Source organism: Euleptes europaea, chromosome 17 (genome assembly GCF_029931775.1).
Source record: "Euleptes europaea isolate rEulEur1 chromosome 17, rEulEur1.hap1, whole genome shotgun sequence".
Taxonomy (NCBI): Eukaryota; Metazoa; Chordata; class Lepidosauria; order Squamata; family Sphaerodactylidae; genus Euleptes; species Euleptes europaea.
In genome coordinates this window covers 16,092,190-16,109,595 of record NC_079328.1, presented here as the reverse complement: position 1 = coordinate 16,109,595, position 17,406 = coordinate 16,092,190, and the positions used below count along the sequence as shown (strand labels likewise).

General features: G+C 43.5%; 1 protein-coding gene across 1 annotated transcript in view; it reads right to left on the bottom strand.

The window, feature by feature from the left end:
- Positions 1-17,406, bottom strand: part of PACS2 (phosphofurin acidic cluster sorting protein 2) — a 90,602-nt gene that overhangs the window by 58,654 nt on the left and 14,542 nt on the right. Inside the window, exons 3-9 of the mRNA XM_056862900.1 lie at positions 15,506-15,595; positions 11,806-11,931; positions 11,000-11,162; positions 9,068-9,141; positions 7,872-7,952; positions 6,180-6,236; positions 2,124-2,281 (exon numbers count right to left, since the gene is read on the bottom strand). Of these exons, the coding sequence (XP_056718878.1) occupies positions 2,124-2,281; positions 6,180-6,236; positions 7,872-7,952; positions 9,068-9,141; positions 11,000-11,162; positions 11,806-11,931; positions 15,506-15,595 (749 nt within the window). The remainder of the gene's footprint in view (positions 1-2,123; positions 2,282-6,179; positions 6,237-7,871; positions 7,953-9,067; positions 9,142-10,999; positions 11,163-11,805; positions 11,932-15,505; positions 15,596-17,406) is intronic.

The following is a 17,406-nucleotide window of genomic DNA, read 5'->3' as shown; positions in this document are numbered from 1 at the left end:
CCTCCAGTTTTCACAAAGGAGCATGCCTTCAGAAGGCAAGACGTTCCTGAGGTTAGCCAGGCCCCAGCAACACTTCACTGGAGTGTCAGGTCTTGGCCTGCTTCCGTTTCCCAGAGTGTTAATCGGTTCCAGCACCTGGTAGCTGTTGTGTCTTAGCCCGTCTCTTTGTCCGTGACAACCTTATCAGAGTGGCCTGGCTACGTCAGGCGAGTTTCCCGGACTTATGCTTTTAAACCCTACAGCTCCCCTTGAGGGACATTGCCAACTTTTCTAAGCCTTTGAGCGGTCATGCCTTTAGTCTGCATCTGCTAGTCTTTCTAATAAAGAGTTTTACTTCAGACTTCGAGCTGTCTGAGCGAATCCTTGGGAAAGAACCAGAGATGGGCTTGTGATCCTGACATGGAGCCACTGACAGGATGAACTGTCAAACCTGCTGTCATGGATGTCTGAAAAACACCAACCCTCTTTAATCCTGTTTGGTGCGTGAGCAGAAAAGCTAGCAGCCAGTCGGGATCCCCGGAAGGGCAGCAGGAGCAAGATGGAAAGGGGGAACAAGAGAGGGAAAGCTGTTACGCTGTCTCCTCAGATCAGACAGGGTCTGAAGCTTCAGACAAAAGGAGACTAGAGGGATCCTGTCTCAGAGTTTTTCTTGTGTGTAAGCAAGCTAAACCAGTGAATGTGTGGAGGCAGGGTTTGCATCTCCAGAGTGTTAGCTGGGAGAGAACTTGTCTCAGGAGACTTTGGAAGTCTCTGAACGTGTCTTTTGCGATAAAGTAGGCTAGCTTGAGACTGTAGCTGTGTCGAAGCCCCAATTTCTGAGGGAAACTAGGGAAAGATTTGTGGTTTCTGAGAGGAGCTCACATTTAGACTGAGGTCGAAGGAAGGCCAATATTTACCTAAGGGATACAAACTTGGCTGCTAAGTGCTCTCTACACTCCTAAATTGTCAACTGTAACTTTATAGAAGAATGGGCCCGGCAAGACTGTGTAAATAGCTTCTATCCTCTTTTCAGAAACACCTTATTCCCCAGTCCCTGGGAGTAAAAAAATGTTACTGGGTTTTTTTTCCCCCTGCTTCTCTCACGGGAGTTGAACTTACTAACAACAACAACAACCAAAAACCTTTAATGGCATATAGTATCAGGCCAGTACAAAATACCAATTAAAATGTCAAACATCAGATATATACACAAATTAGGTACAACAATTTACTCCCAGTTCCTTTTGCGAATCATTAGAGCATTATTAAGGAATTTGGCAACCTCCTCAGTCATGCCTGGAGAAGTATCTTTCAGTATATATTGTTCTTTAGCTTGATCAGACAGGCCCACCAGGTTTGTAAAGGCGGGGTCAATATATTTAAGCGGTATATCTGTATAGAATGGGCAATGGAAAAGGATGTGCCAAATTGATTCAACGCTTTTCAGCGCACATGGGCAAACTGGCATCATAGTCCACTTTTTGGAATCTACCAAATAAAATGCTGATGTCGTAACATTGCTGATGGCATAACATTGAATCTAGCCAGGGAAAAAGCTCTACACAGATATGGGTTTTCTAAAAGATGAAGATACGAGGCTATGTTGCCTTCCTTCAGTGAAAGCCCTTAGCCTTAAGGGGAAGAACAGCTTTTGTCAGCTGCAATTCCAAGATCTTGAAATTGAATATCCAAAATTCTACCTTTAATTGTTTGAGATGCTTCCTTTTGTGGAACCATGTACAACTAATCAAGGGAAAGACCCAATGTGCCTATTTTTTCTCTATATATAAGTTAATCAATTGGAAGATCTAGATTCCAAAAGCATTTGGTGACCAAGACTGTTATTATTGGTATTATAATGGATTCAAAGCCTGTACTTAAAGGTCTGTAGCCAAGCCCTAGTCTCCACTAGATCCTGACCCAAAACTTACTAAACTTGAACTTACTAAACTGGGTCTTTCAGGTAGAGGGTTGGGGTAGAGACCACACTGATCAAGCTTTCCATCACGCTACCTCTGTTTAAACATAATTTTTAAGACCCCTCCAACTATAACTCCCTCATCCTGCTGGCTTGGCTCCTCCCATCCCAGTGGCAGTGGGTCTAAGAATCAGCAAAGCTGCCAGCCGATGTCAGATCCTCTTACTTTAGTTTTGGCTTCGGAGTGCTTAGAACGCTTTCATCGTCTTCCATGTCGGGGCCGCTGTCACTAGGGTTGTCAATATCGAGTGTGTCATAGAGAAGGTCGAGGTCTTCTTCAGCTTCTGCAACATGCTCAGCTGGATCCTGCTCAGAATCAAAAACCTAGGCACAAATGACAAACAGTTTGTTCTTCATTTTACCTGATTTCCCCCCTTCAATGAGTCCCAGCAGCCTGCAACTGCATACACTGGTCTCTAGCCTGAGAAGTTTCAGAGGGGAAAAACGGTAAAGAATGGTCCTATGGGAGAACTTCCGGTGCTGAGCTGGGCTGAGTGCTGCGTCTTCCCAGGGGCTCCTGGGGAGTATCCAAGTTTGCGTGTGATTTGGGGTGTTTTATTGCACCCCAACCCAGCCCTTGCAAGTGGGCTGAGAGGCAGGAATTCCCTGCAGCCATATATGCGGTTTGACCTCCTGAATACTCTGAGGTAGCTTTAATAAGCCCCCCGGAGTTTCAGACGTTTGGTCCCGTGGGCACGAAGGGATTGAAATCGCCAGCGCGCAACTTCGGCTTTAGACTCTACCCTCCAGCACCCTATAAACATCATAAGGACTACATTAAGATTAAAGCCTCACCTCCGGGCGCCCAAGTGAGTAGATAAGAATCCTTCGTCTTTCACTGGCGTCATCGAATAACAGGGGGTTGAAGAAAATATTCCTGGTAACCGTTTTTCTCCCTTAATTGAACTGGATGATTTTGTTGTATGAGATCCATCAGATAAAGCAGCAGGAGCCTTATCAAACTGATTAACTTAAATTAAAACAACGAGCTTGAATGATTGATGTAAGATCTGCCAATCAGACGCGTTCTTAAAGGAAGGGGAGGGAGGAACTTTTGAGAAGTTACATGAGGAAAAAAAGGTCCTCCAGCCACGTGTACAACAAAGAGGATCCTTTGACCGGAAGACTCTGTGCTTTACCTCTCCACTGCTCTACAAATCAACAGGAAGAAGGTCGTAAGACCGGAAATTCGTCTTACTCGTGTTACACCAAAACCACTCCTGAAGGTAATAACCATAGAGAAGAGACGATAGAAGGTCTACGATTAGGTAATCCCTGGAATACTTCCTGGCTCAGCCGATCTAGAGCGTCTGGTAAAACTCGTTGGTATTTTTAACTTTAAAAAGTTTTTTTAAGTTTAAATACTTATTTTTTCAACCCGAAAAAGATATTAAGTTGGACAATAAAGTATTCTCTATTAACTACATGCTGGACTCCTGCTAGATGACCATCAAATTTTTAATAAAGTTACATACTCTGGAGCCTCTCCCTGATCTGGCTAAATACATAGCCCTGCTCTTATGAAATCAAAGGGAATTCTACTGAATTCAATCATGGAAAAAAAAGTACAGGACATGTTTGCTAAATATTCTGAGGCGACAATTAAACAATTAAAACAGATTTCTACACAGATGGCTCAATTGATTTCAGTGATGACGACTCTTGACCAATCATCACTGGTATGTAATCAGAAGTTGAATCTGGTTACAGAAGACATAAAAGTCTTGAAAATTCAAATGATGACTACAAATATGGACATACAAGCAATGGATTCTTCTGCCCAAAAAGTCACGGAAGAATATCAGGATATAAAGAAGAAGACAGAAGTTCAAGAAAGTAACCAGCCGGCGACAAAGAGACCAGACATACAAGAAATGGACTTTTCATTTAAAAAAGACATGGAAGGACGTGTGGATACAAGGAAGAAGAGAGCAGAGCAAGGAACACAGATTGAAGCCACGATGGGGATTAAGCCCAGAAAGAATTATTTTTGGATATGCACCTTGCCTGAGGAAATGAGAGAAAACAAAGAAATCTTGTTCCCATACCTGACTGACTTATTTCAGTTACAGAAGGAAGTATTAGACCATGGTTAAAGGATTGACTTAAATATGATTGCTGGATTGGAAGGCTTTGACAGTGTGGACGGGTGGCATGGCTATTTTAAATTTATGTTAAATGGAAAGGGACAAAGGTTTCAGAATAAAGGGATTAAATCATTTTAACGCTAGAACTGGTGGAGTTGGAGAAACTGGGGAAAAGGGGAGTATTGAAGGAATCATTGTGATAATGTACAAGATCTGGGAATAATGGAAGGCTACTTTTTATTTTGATCCAGAATCTAAAACTTTATAAAACATGAGAATGAAATTAATGCTAGGATCAGTATATGTTAACGAAGGCTAATAATACTTTATTAAGAGGTAGATGGAGGTGATGGGGAAGTTGTCATATTTTTTATGTTTAATGGTAATTAAGACAACAATCAATATAATTGCGATTGTGATATTATTTTTACGCTGTTGTCAAAATTATGGAGAATTTATAGCTTTAAAAAATCAATAAAAATTTATAAAAAAAAAAAAAGAATGGTCCTATGGAATATTTTCTCTTTTGAAATGAGCGCAATGCTTTTAAAGACAAACATTTAAAATGTGCGACACAATCAAATGTACGTAAAACTATCTACAGCAATGGATAATGATATAATGTAGATGTCTACAATGTATGTTCAATGTGTTTATTGTTTAAATGTGATCATTTTGGCAACAGTGAATACACAATAGTACTTTATTAAAGAGGTCATATTCTGCCAGTCCTATTGTGACTGTATGATATCCAAACAATACTCTTTTTAACTACTTAATTTGTTTTCTAATTTCAATTTTTCTTTTTTTCTTGGCTGTTAGATGGCAAAAACTAAAATACATGTACCAAGGTAGCACAGCAGTGCGCAACTTTCGCATATACTGAGGACACACTTTGGGTCCTCAGATACTCAGAAGAAAGACAGGAACATAAACATTTTAAAGAAATACATAAAATATTTGTGATTTTGCTTGTACAAAGCTAAGGCAATTTGTACTTTTAAGTTCCATAAATATGTCAAACAGAACAATTATATACACTAAGTTATAAATGAAGAAATTTATGTTAAAGCTGTAAAATACGTTCAGCTTTAAGAATATAAGAATGCATATATTTAAATTTCTCTCAAATCTCCATTTTTTACTGGGAGAAACTGAAAAAAGAGTTCTTGCATGGGTTCAATATTTCCGGAAATTTTCTGTATTTCAATCACGGTCTAGGATGATGCTAAGACAGGATATATGTTACCACCAGGCTTCCCTTGCTAATCCCTCCAAAGTGTGATGCAGCGGCAAAAAAGGCTAATGCAATCTTTGGGTGCATCAACAGAGGTGTAACATCCAAATCGCAAGATGTCATAGTCCCGCTGTACATTGCATTTGTCAGGCTGCACCTGGTGTACTGTATGCAGTTCTGGAGGCCTCACTTCAAAAAGGATGTAGACAGAATGGAGTAGGTGCAGAGGAGAGTGACAAGGATGATCAGGGGCCTGGAGACCAAGCTCTACGAGGAAAGGCTGAGGGACTTGGGAATGTTCAATCTGGAGAAGAGGAGGTTGAGGAGGGGGGCATGATTGTGCTCTTTAAGTATTTGAAGGGCTGTTACTTAGAGGAGGGCAGGGAGCTGTTCCTGTTGGCAGCAGAGGATAGGACTTGCAATAATGGGCTTAAATTACAGGTGGAAAGGTACTGTCTGGATATTAGGGGAAATTTTTTTACAGTGAGAGTAGTTCAATAGTGGAATCGGCTGCCCTTCACTGGCAGTCTTCAAGTAGCAGCTGGACAAAATCTTGTCAGGGATGCTCTAGGCTGATCCTGCATTGAGCAGGGGGTTGGACTAGATGACCCCTTCCAACTCTGTAATTCTATGATTCTATTATTCTTGGCATAGAAGAAAGTCAATGAAACTCATATAACATTATAGGATATAAGATGGAAAATAAGACACAGGGGCCGCTAGAGCAGATGGACAGTGCTTTTGGGTTCTAAAAAATTCCTAATGCTATAGTTTAGGATAGGTGGTTCAATTTCAGTCATGCTGTTAACGTGGCTATATCAAGACCAACATTTACATACACACACACAGATACCTCTAAACCCAAAGTTACAGAAGAAAGCAGGACAGCCATGCTCACCTCTTCTGAGACCTTAAACCTTCTCAACAAAGCCACCACTTTTTGCTTGAAGTTTTGCTGCTGTAAATATAAATGTGATTCATGATTCTGCGATCTTAGTAATTAAGGCACGGATTAAGTAATTTGTTCCCCCACCCACCCTCAGCTTTCACCAACACAGTTTTGAATCTTACCCTGCAGTCTTAGGACCTGCAACCACCTCTTGAGAGAAGAATGTAGGTATACAAATTAAATCAGGGATGGGGAACCTCAGGCCCGGGGGCCATATGCGGCCCCCAAAGACATTTTTTGTGGCCCTCGGGAGCTCCAGGGCCCCGCCACAGAGGCGCAGCACAGGGCCGCCCTCCCTAAGGGTGTTCCTGGGGCCACGGCTTGCAGGGGCGCTGCAGCAGGCTTTGGACCTCCTCTCACCGACTGACGGCTGTTGGTCGCCGAGAGGAGGGGGAGGGACGCTTCTCCCAGGGCTGCCCTCTATAGCCGCAGCATGCAGGAACGCCGGGGCACACTGTAAGCTCCTCTTGCTGCCTGTCGGCTGTTGAGCAGCAAGAGGGAGGGGGGGAAAGAGGCCCGCAGCTCCCGGTGGCAGATCATGTGCGCAGGAGCCGGTCAGGCTTCGGGGGGCCTTTTGTGGACTCTGGGGGTGGGAGGGCAAGGAGCCTGGGGCCAGGTTGCGTGGGGCCGGCGTGTGTGTGTGTGTGTGTGGAGGGGGAAGGCTTTTTTCTCTCCCTCACTTTCTGTCTTTCTTTGTCTGTCTCCCTCTGTCCTTTTCTTTCTCCCCCTCTTTCCATTTCTTTCTCCCTTTTCTTCTTTCTCTGTTTTCCTTCCTTCCTCCCTTGCTGATCGACTGCGGGCTGCGCCCCCCTGGCGCCTCGTTTGCTCGGGCCCACCGCTGGCTGCCCTCCTGCCTGTGGGGGAGTGGGGCGCCTTCCAGGCCTTCTTTGCGTGGCCTCCCCTGGGGTTGCCAACCTCCAGGTGGTGGCCAGAGACCTGGCAACCCTAGCCTCTCCCCCCCACCGGGAGATCTACACCTGGTATGGCCCCCGAATGATGTTATAAATGTGCAAATGGCCCTCGGCAGGAAAAAGGTTCCCCACCCCTGAATTAAATCAACAAAGGACTCCCAGCATGACCAAAAAGAAAATCACTTTTCCCTGGATGGTATTTCAGATTTATGGCTTTTTATAAGACTTCTACGCATGCTTGCTTGGAGAAGGAGAAGGGAGGGCCCAGGCAAAGAGGCCGTTGGCTCAGATTCCCTTCACTCACCATGGGCCTGCCCCTGAAAACAGAGCATTGGGGAAGCGTCCAGGGTCAGACACACACACCCTTTCCCAAGAGATCCTGGTAGGGGCAACTAGTAAGAGAAAGAGAGAAGGACCAGGGTGAAAGGTAGACCCTCCTCCATGCCCTATTCCTGGGATGAGAAGTGGTAGAGAAAGTCGGCATATAAATCTAATTCTTCTTCTTCTTATATGACTATTCTGCAATGCGTAAATGTACATCTAAATCATAGGGCAATTCGATATTTCTTTTTTTATTTCTCCAAAGGGAATGCTATCGCCATTAGCCAACCTGAGTCCTGGGAAATATGGCAGGATATTTTAAAATAAATAAATAGTTCAAACCACACATACAAACTATACAAATCCACCATTAAATCAATCAAAAGTAGTAACATTAATTTCCACCAACCCTAGTTATGGATGGTGTTCTTACTATCGACCTCCGCTGCTTCCTTGGCTTCCCCAACTCATAGTCATCATCATCCAAATCCTAAGGAGAAAGAAGCCAGCTATTATTGTTTTAGCCTTAAGAGAAGAACTAAGCTTCATCTACTGAACTCATGGTAGAAAGTCTTAAGACACAGAAATGCCTGGCTGGTACTTCTGAGCGATAACCCATTCCACATTAAACCAAACGGATACTTTCACATTACTCTGAAGAGGCAGGCTAACCTTGCTTCTCTCTGCATGAAGACCTGTTCATGTCTAAAGCTGTTCAATTACTCCTTATGAACCTAGAGCAGAGATCCCCAACGTGGTGCCTGTGGGGATCATGGTGGCCGCCCACACCTGTCCTGGCGCCTACCAAGTGGCAGGGCGCCCACCAAATCCTAGCTGTCACCCTTGTGACACCCCTGAAGTGACGGCCCTTTCTGGAAGGGCTTAACACTACTTAATACTACTTAGCAGTATAAGTTTCTAATCTCCAAATGGTAAGAGTTGCTGGTAACCTGGACTTCTCAGTTGTTGATATGAACCAGGAAGAGGGATAAGGTAAATACATGGTACAGTCCCTCACTCCACAACTCATCTGTCACTGCCATCTCTGAGGAAGGGGGCAGGTTTATAGCCCAGCCTGGAACATATCTCAGTCCTAACTTTCACTGCTGCCCTCATGAGTGACTATTCCTCATTCTGGGTAGCAGCTTAGGACAGTTGAATGGAGTGGTGAAAAATTTCCCAATTTAAAGCTCCATCTATTAGGCCTTTACATTTTCCCACCTATGGGCTAACGTTTCTGCAGCACATTTTTATCTATCACATTCTTCAGGAGATTGGTATGACGCAAAGCTCATTTTGCTTTTTCTGCTTCAATTTATGTTGGCAAAAATATTTTGATACACAGTTCTAAGGAAGTTAAAACCTTCATACTAGCAAACCTCTTAAATTTATGCATTTAAGACAGGCCTCGTTGTTGAACTATTGTGATTGCTTTCACCAGCTGATGAAGGGATGCAGTTTTCCTGTGTCTGAGAAGTAGTCAGTCCAGTTTTTCACCCCTTATGACAATTATGTTAAAGAATCAAGCTTTATGGGTATCAGTGTCAGCATAGGCCCCTTCTAAAGAAGGATTTATCTGCACAGCAGAAAGAGTTTATACAGTACCTGCACCTGAACAGCATCATCGCTTGCTTCTTGTTCAGAAGAGAAACTTTCATATTCCTCTTCAGAATAGTTGTCTGTAAGAAACACACAGAAGCAAGTGCATGATATTTTTGCAGAAAAGACTTTAAATTTCAAATACCTTTATTGGCATAGTACAATTTACAGTATATAAAAGGATAAAAGTTAAAGTAAAATAAAATTAATATAAATCATTCCTTAATGCTGTGATTCTACTTTCGACTAGATTCCCATTGGTTGACTGCTATCGTCAAAAACTTTGCCGCGTTTTCGGTTATCTCGGGATTCTTATCAGCTAATAGTTTGTAAAGTATTTTCGTGTTGAGGAAAAGTTAAAACTATAGGTTTTATGAGGTTTCCTCTTGGGGAATCATAAAGATGGCAGTCCAAAAGAATATGCGACAGGGTGTCAGGACATCCTACGCCACATCTTAGAAATGTTTATGTCTATTGTTGTTACAGCCAATGGCCAGCATAGAATTACAAAACAGTTACACCAAACATATAGCATTGACAGTCATTCCCCGCTCCTCCACATGAAGCCTTTGAATGACCTTGGGCTAATCACAACTCTCTTAGAGCTCTCTCAGCCCCACCTATCTCACAGGGTCTCTGTTGTGGGGAGAGGAATGGAAGGTGATTGTAAGCCGCTCTGAGTACAGTAGAGAACAGTGGGGTATAAAACACAAATTTTCTTCATCTTTACTTGTGAGATTATCTTATGGCACTTCCCCACTGGGCAAAAGCTTGGGCTCTGTCAAGCCTCCAGGCAAAGAAAATTGTGAAGTTCAAGAATGTCTTTTCTGCAAATCTTTGACGTCTGCACCACACAGAGAGCACTGAACGTCCTTCATGGAATATACGGGTGGAAGAGCTTGAATGGCAACAGAATGCCAATGGATGCTGGCACATGGGTGACATGTGCTTATGGCCATACAGGCCCCTCAGAAGGGAGTCCCCACACTATTCTACATCTGTTAAACCCCCCAAACGATCACCAAGGGAACCCTTTATAAAAGGATGCTTCAGTTCTCTAATCCTGCATCTCTGCACCTGTGAGAAAAGGTCACCGCTTCCTCACCAAGTAAAACATTTTATCAAATGGAGCACTTCTCAGCCTCACTCCTACAACCTCAGTATCCCTAAGCACCCCCAAGACTTTAAGCTTAAGTCACCAGAGAAATCTGAACCCCATTAAGTGATGGGCGTCCCCATCTCCAAGTTGCTAGGCCTGCCAATCATCACCCTTTCAGTTTTTGTTAAATTTGATTTCAGAAAGCTCCAGTCCTGCACCCTGGCCAGAATGAGGACCTCTAGGACCAAGAACAAGAGTTGGTTTTTCTGTGCCGACTTTCTCTACCACTTAAGGAAGAATCAAACTGGCTTACAATCACCTTCCCTTCCCCTCCCCACAACAGACACCCTGTGAAGTAGTTAGGGCTGAGAGAGTGTGACTTGTCCAAGGTCACTCAGCTGGCTTCACATGGAGGAGTGGGGAAACCAACCCAGTTCACCAGATTAGCGTCCACTGCTCATGTGGAGGAGTGGGGAATCAAACCCAGTTCTCCAGTTTAGAGTCTGCTGCTCCAAACCACCGCTCTTAACCACTACACTACACTGGCTCTCAAGGAGAAAATAATATGTCTCATATGGATCAGATTATCAAGTCTACATTTTCCTCCGATTTTGCACTTCACTTACATCCGAATATTAACAGAGGACAAGATGATAGCAGAATAGCCATTACAAGCAAGTGGTCATCAAGACCGAGTTGCACAGCTCAACAGCAAATCTCAGAATACCCACCATGTCCCACAGATGTGTAACCAAGACTTCTTGACTGACTGAGGCCATTCAGTTGTGCAGTTGAGTTAAAGGTACTGAACAATGAACTTTTCCCACTTCCAAAGTTACCTGATGACTTGATTTTCTGGCTTGTCTGTACAGTACTTTCTTCTTGGTCTATTGGCTGGCTGGACAGAGAGAAGATCCAGATCTCGGCTACTTTGGTTATTGCTTCCTTGATGCTGCTGAAAAGGCTCAAAACCAGGCCACTTTCTGTTGGGTGCTGCATTACCTGAGATTGAAGACACAAGCACACACTTCAATAACATCTTATCTAAGCGCTCCCTTGTGCCCAATTTCCGTTTTTAAGTAATTCAAGGGCCTGCTCTCCATGTTTTAAGACAACAAAGCAATTTTGTTAATTGCCAAGGCAAAAAGAACCGGACAGAGTGCAAACAAGCAGCTTGTGCCTGGGGATCATGTAACACAGTAGCAGACAGCTGTCCACCCAATTAGTCAGCCTTGATGCCGCATGTGTGAATTTAGGTGTCATCAGGCACTCAGTGTTTGTTGAGTGTCATGGGGAGTGGTCTGAGCAAGGGTGGGGCAAAAGAGTATTGAGAGCTATCATGCTACTCCCATGTCAAAACCCCAGGCAACCATGGACAAAACATTTTGCGGCTCAAGCCCTTACAGCATTTTACACAGGGAGTTTAGAGGTCCATTGCTCATACACACTTGGTAGCACACATCTTACCATCATTTGTAAGAAGTGTATTTTTGTAAGCTGCTTTGGGTCTCCACAAGGCAGAAACCACCCCCCGCCCATTAACTGAAGATTCACAAAGCGTATATTTAACATTTACCTTGGACAGTTGTGAATTTTTACTCAGAAACCTGGGGCAAAGTGTCATTTCACCACAACAGACTCTTACCTCGGCCATGTTAACTGATCCTCCTGCCAGCGTCTTGTAGCCCAGAATTGTTCTGTTCTTATACCGCTTCCTTCTTTGTAGCATGACCTGAAGCTGATTGCCTTCTCTTTTCAAGAAATGGGGATACTGCCATTGAAATAAAATTTTAACGCTTTACTACAATGCAAATCATTTTTTTTACATTTAAAATGTTTATATGCCCGCCTTTCCCCAAGCATAGTCAGGACCCAGGGTAGGTAACAACAGCTTTCTTTTTTGCCATCAAGTCACAGCTGATTTATGGTGACCCCGTAGGGTTTTCAAGGCAAGAGACGTTTGGAGATTGTTTGCCATTGCCTGCCTCCATGTCACACAAGGCAGAAAAGCATGATAAAAATTCACTAGATAAATAATTTTAAAATTACCTTCCAAATGCCATTAAAACCAATACACCTGAAGACACCATGACTAATGAAAATCCCCTTTATAAAAAGCTTTCAAACTGTTCCAAGCGCCCACTCTCAATAACAGTTTTACAGCCTTGCCAGAGGGCCAAAAGAGTAAGCACCTGCCTCATCTCCTCCAGGAGGCTGTTCGACAGCTGCAGAGAAGCAACTGAAAAACAGCCCAGGCCTAAAGAGAAACCAATCGAGCCTTAGCCAGTAAAGGAACAAATGGAAGACCCTGCTGTCATGAGCAACATTTCCATACAGGTACATACACTGTGCCCTGTGGCGCAGAGTGGTAAGAGCCCCGTGGAGCAGAGTGGTAAACTGTAGTACTGCAGTCAAAAGCTCTTCTCATGACCTGAGTTCAATCCCAATGGAAGTTGGTTTCAGGTAGCCGGCTCAAGGTTGACTCAGCCTTCCATCCTTCTGAGGTCGGTAAAATGAGTACCCAGCTTGCTGGGGGTAAAGGGAAGATGACTGGGGAAGGCACTGGCAAACCACCCCGTAAACAAAGTCTGCCTTGGAAACGTCAGTATGTGACGTCACCCCATGGGTCAGGAATAACCCAGTGCTTGCACAGGGGACCTTTACCTTTTTTACATACACTGAGAGACACACTGAGTTGGCATGCCCCAGGTCACAAAGGACTGTATAGGAAAGCGGCAGCAACTTGAATTGGACCCAAAAATGAATTTGAAATCATTGAAGGGTCTGCAAAATAAGCCATATGACTGACCCCAGTGGTGGTGGAGGAGGAGGAGGAAGAGGAGGAGAAGAAGAAGGAGGAAAAGAGTTGGTTTTTATATGCTGACTTTATTCTCTACCACTTAGGGAAGAATCAAACCAGCTTACAATCACCTTCCCCTCCCCACAACAGACAACCTGTGAGGTAGTTGGGGCTGAGAGTGTGTGATTAGTCCAAGGTCACCCAGCTGGCTTCATGTGTAAGAGTGGGGAAACAAATCCAGTTCACCAGATTAGCCTCCACCGCTCATGTGGAGGAGTGGGGAATCAAACCCGGTTCTCCAGATCAGACTCCACCGCTCTTAACCACTACACCATGCTGGCTCTCAAATGGGCCATTACATTTAAACCATCGGAGGTTTTTAGATCATCTTGAAGGGCATTATAGCAGTCAAGCCTCAAGGTTACCATAGCATGTATCAGCATGGCCAGATCATATATTTACAGAAAAATGGCCAATTTACAATCTAAATGTAGTTGGTGGGGATTTCTTGTTTATTTGTTTATGGACTCTATTAAAGTCCATCAGTTGGAGTAGCCCCTATCAACAGTAGAGACAGCAATTCCATTCGATGATGAAGTCTGTCCAACCAGCATCACCTCCATCTTATCTAGATTCTGTTTCAGTTTATTCTGCCTCAGACACCTGTCCAGTGGATTCAGGCACTGGGCCAGTACAGAAACAGCAGTTTCCTGGCTTTACTTAAGGTGATACATAAGCTGAGTATCATCAGCATATTGCTGACATTGTGCCAGTGCCTGCGGTGAAGCTTATTTAGGGGTCTTCACAAACATATTAACCCTGACCTGGCTAGCCTGATCTTATTAGACCTCAAAAGCTAGGCAGGGTTGGCCCTGGTTAATAGTCAGGTGGGAGACTACCAAGGAAGTCTCAGATTGCTGTGCAAAGGCAAGCAATGGCAAACTACCTCTGAATGACTCTTGCCTTGAAAACCTCATGGCGGGGGTCCCTAACTTTTTTGAGCCCGTGGGCACCTTTGGAATTGAATGAATGGTTTTATTTGCATATAGCCTTAGGCAATACAAACATGTCAACAATACCACAAACACATAATGAAAGGAAAATACTGGGTTAAAAATTGCTAGATTTATAATAAACATACATAATAAAACTATGCCAAATTGATGCATACAGAGCAATAGCTAAAAACTGCGGCGGTGTCCCAATTGGCTAATGAGACCTTGCAATCATTAAAATCAACTCGAAGGATCAGCTCTCGTAGCAACCATATTGGACCTTATTTTCTTTGCTGCCAGAGCATACAGGGAGGCCCTATAAGAAACAAGCCCATCAGAGTCTTTTAACAAAAATACTAATTTCTCAGCACTAGGACAAGCGTATAGGCCAGAAACCAACCCAGCAAGAAATTTAGCCCTGTGTTCCACATATGGAGGGCATTCAAATAAGTAGTGGTATAAGTCCTCTAGAGGCACCTTTAAAATTTTGACACAAGGCGGTGGGCGCAGCCACCACATGGCTCCACCTCCACTTTACCCTCACATCAACAACCCCGTGAGCCAAGTTAGACTGAGAGAGGGTGACTGGTTCAAGGTCACCTAGTGAGCTTCCATGACAGAGTGGGGATTTGAGCCTGCGTTGCCCCAGTCCTAGTCCACATTGGGTCTCAAATCCTCACCAAAAAGTACCTATAAAATGGAAATAGTCCTTCTAGAATCAATGCTTTTGGGTGCGAACGAGTTCTCAGACTCTCCAATGATATTGGTATGGTAGTACTCAGGGCAGATTACTCTTCTCTCTTCGTAAAAAGACTCGCTAAATGACAGATGAGAGTTGGCTTCACATGAAATACTGTATGAATGATCTACAAATCTTTGCCATGAGAACAGGTCCTCTTAAATGCACTACTGCTAAAGGCTCACAGTCTCACTGACTGTCAACCAGAGATGAAAGCTGGTGCAATGAAGACTAAACCAAACATTCCCTCAGCACTTTGACAAAGACACCAGTTGTCCAGATCTGGACTTAAAGAGGGCAGAGAAAGAATAATGTGGTGGGGCGAGGGTGGGCTTTCTATTGGAGTAGATAGTTTGTTAGTTTGTTGAATGTCCAGCAGAGCTCTTATTTCCATATGTGCCAGAGGAGTGTCCCAACAATAAAAACTGTTCTGGGATAACCAGACATATAATTAAGCCCTGCCTCAACTCTTTCCAGGATTTATTGTCTGGATCTGTTCCAGGTGATATTCAGGCAGCAAAGCAAAGAATAACCGGCAGGAGGAATACATGCAATTTTTTTTTTTGAGCCAAGGTGGCGACCTAGACCTATGATCGCACATCAGATTCAGTCAACAAGCTTACAACTAAAACTGCCTCTGGTTAACTTTATGCAACCATGGAGTAGGGGTCACTGGGGGTGTGAAGTAGTTGTGAATTTCCTGCATTCTGTAGGGTTGGACTAATGACCCTGGTGGTCCCTATGATTCTATGAACCAAGCTAAACTCTTGCAATTCAAGAGAGTCGGGTGGGAGAGGGTTTCCTGCATTACCTGTAGGGAAAAGGTCAGCGCAAGTTCTGTTTCTATATGCCCATTTGAGTGCAGTACAATTTCGTGAGACCGTAGTATTCGTTTTGAACCCTGGACAGGGGATTAAAAAAACACGTATCAGGTATTGCTGGTCATTTATCATGCACGCTGAGGATATGGCACAAGAGACTAAGGCCTAGATTTACATAATCATCAGGTTATTAAGTCCCTTCCTCTGCAGGGGAACAGCCCCTCTTCCACCAAATCCCTCTCACACTGTGCGATGTCTGAATCTGGCATGCAATGGATTTTGTTTATTTACTTCATTTATACCTCACTTTTCTCCCCAATGGGGAAGCCAAAGCAGTTTACATCATTCTGCTCGCATTTTTTTTTTCTGGCACAAATTGTTTTATTGTAATGTAATAAACCGTTCATACTCCCATACCCAGCAACGGAGAGGGCCTAGCTTCAGAGTTATTAGTGACAACCAAATCTGACTTTTAAAATGGTTTTCATTTTATTAACACAGTTCTGCATTTTTTTGGCCTGTTTCTAAACCAATCTTAATTTTACTGTTGATAATAGTATTGTGATATGATTGGATTTAACAGATGGCTAGAATAATGCACGGTTGCTCACCCCTGTCAAAATAGTCACATCTTCAATCAGAAACTGATTCCAGTTTGTCTGAATACACAAAAATTATCCAGTTGCAAGAAGCCAGTCAGTTTCTCCATAAAATAACGTGGTCACCTATAGGTCCATTTATTGTTTTATTGTCGACTCCCATCAGCTAATAAACATTTTCAATTATGTAATCCAATTATAAAATGTGTGTGTACGCTATTATGTTACACTAGTGTTCTGCCGCTTCTCTACATCAGCCGCCACAATTGGAGACTGTCCTCATGCAGCGGCATCTCAAAAATCCATTCCTCGAGTCTAACAATCACAATTTCCCTGATTTCCCCTGACCGATTTCTATTTCCCTGATTTTCCAGAAAGTGGCAATGCTGAACATGGCCCTCCCCTAGGGAATTACCTGGAGGTTTTGGAGGTGGATCCTGAGGAGGGCAGGGTTTGGAGAGAGGAGGGACTTCAATGCCATAGAGTCCAATGGCCAAAGTGGCCGTTTTCTCCAGGGGAACTGATCTCTATCGGCTGGAAATCAGTTGTAATAGCGGGAGATCTCCAGCCACCACCTGGGGGTTGGCAACCCTCCCCTCTTCCGTTTTACCCTCACAACCATCTTGCGAGACAGCTTTGGCAGAGTCACAGTGATTGGCCCAAGGTCACCTGATGAACTCCATGGCAGAGTAGAGATTTCAGTCCACCTCTTCTAAATTCTAGGCTGACATTCTGAGCACTACACTGGGGGCTCTCTTCGTATCTCTACTACTTTCTCTTCTTTGTCACTCTGGGTAAAAAACAAAAACAAAAACCCTTTGTGTGCTTATGTTGTGTGGATGAAAATACATGCGAGCTTTGAGCAGCGTTAAGTGTTTTTAGGCATATGGCTTCTCTTATTCTGAAACATTTTATTCTCTCCAATTTATGGCCACTACAAAGCAAACATTTTACCTAATGCTTAACCAAAGCATTTAGATAAAATAAAGCACAATAGCTTCCCGAAAAGCATAAGCAGAAAATGGTCTTCAGGGCTAAATCAATTTTATGCAGCTGATGCATACCACCACATGCCAAGAGGTAGGAATCAAACAGGCCCCAAAATACTTCAACCTACTACTGTATCCTCCACATTTTCAGCCTTCTGGGGTCCAGAGAAAGAGTTGCTTCTTGATGCCATCCTCCACACCAGCTTATTCACTTTAAAATGTATAATTCCCCGATTGACCATTCTGTGAATGACTGAGATTTTACAAGGGAGTGACATTATGCAAGCCGTTATGTGACTGTGG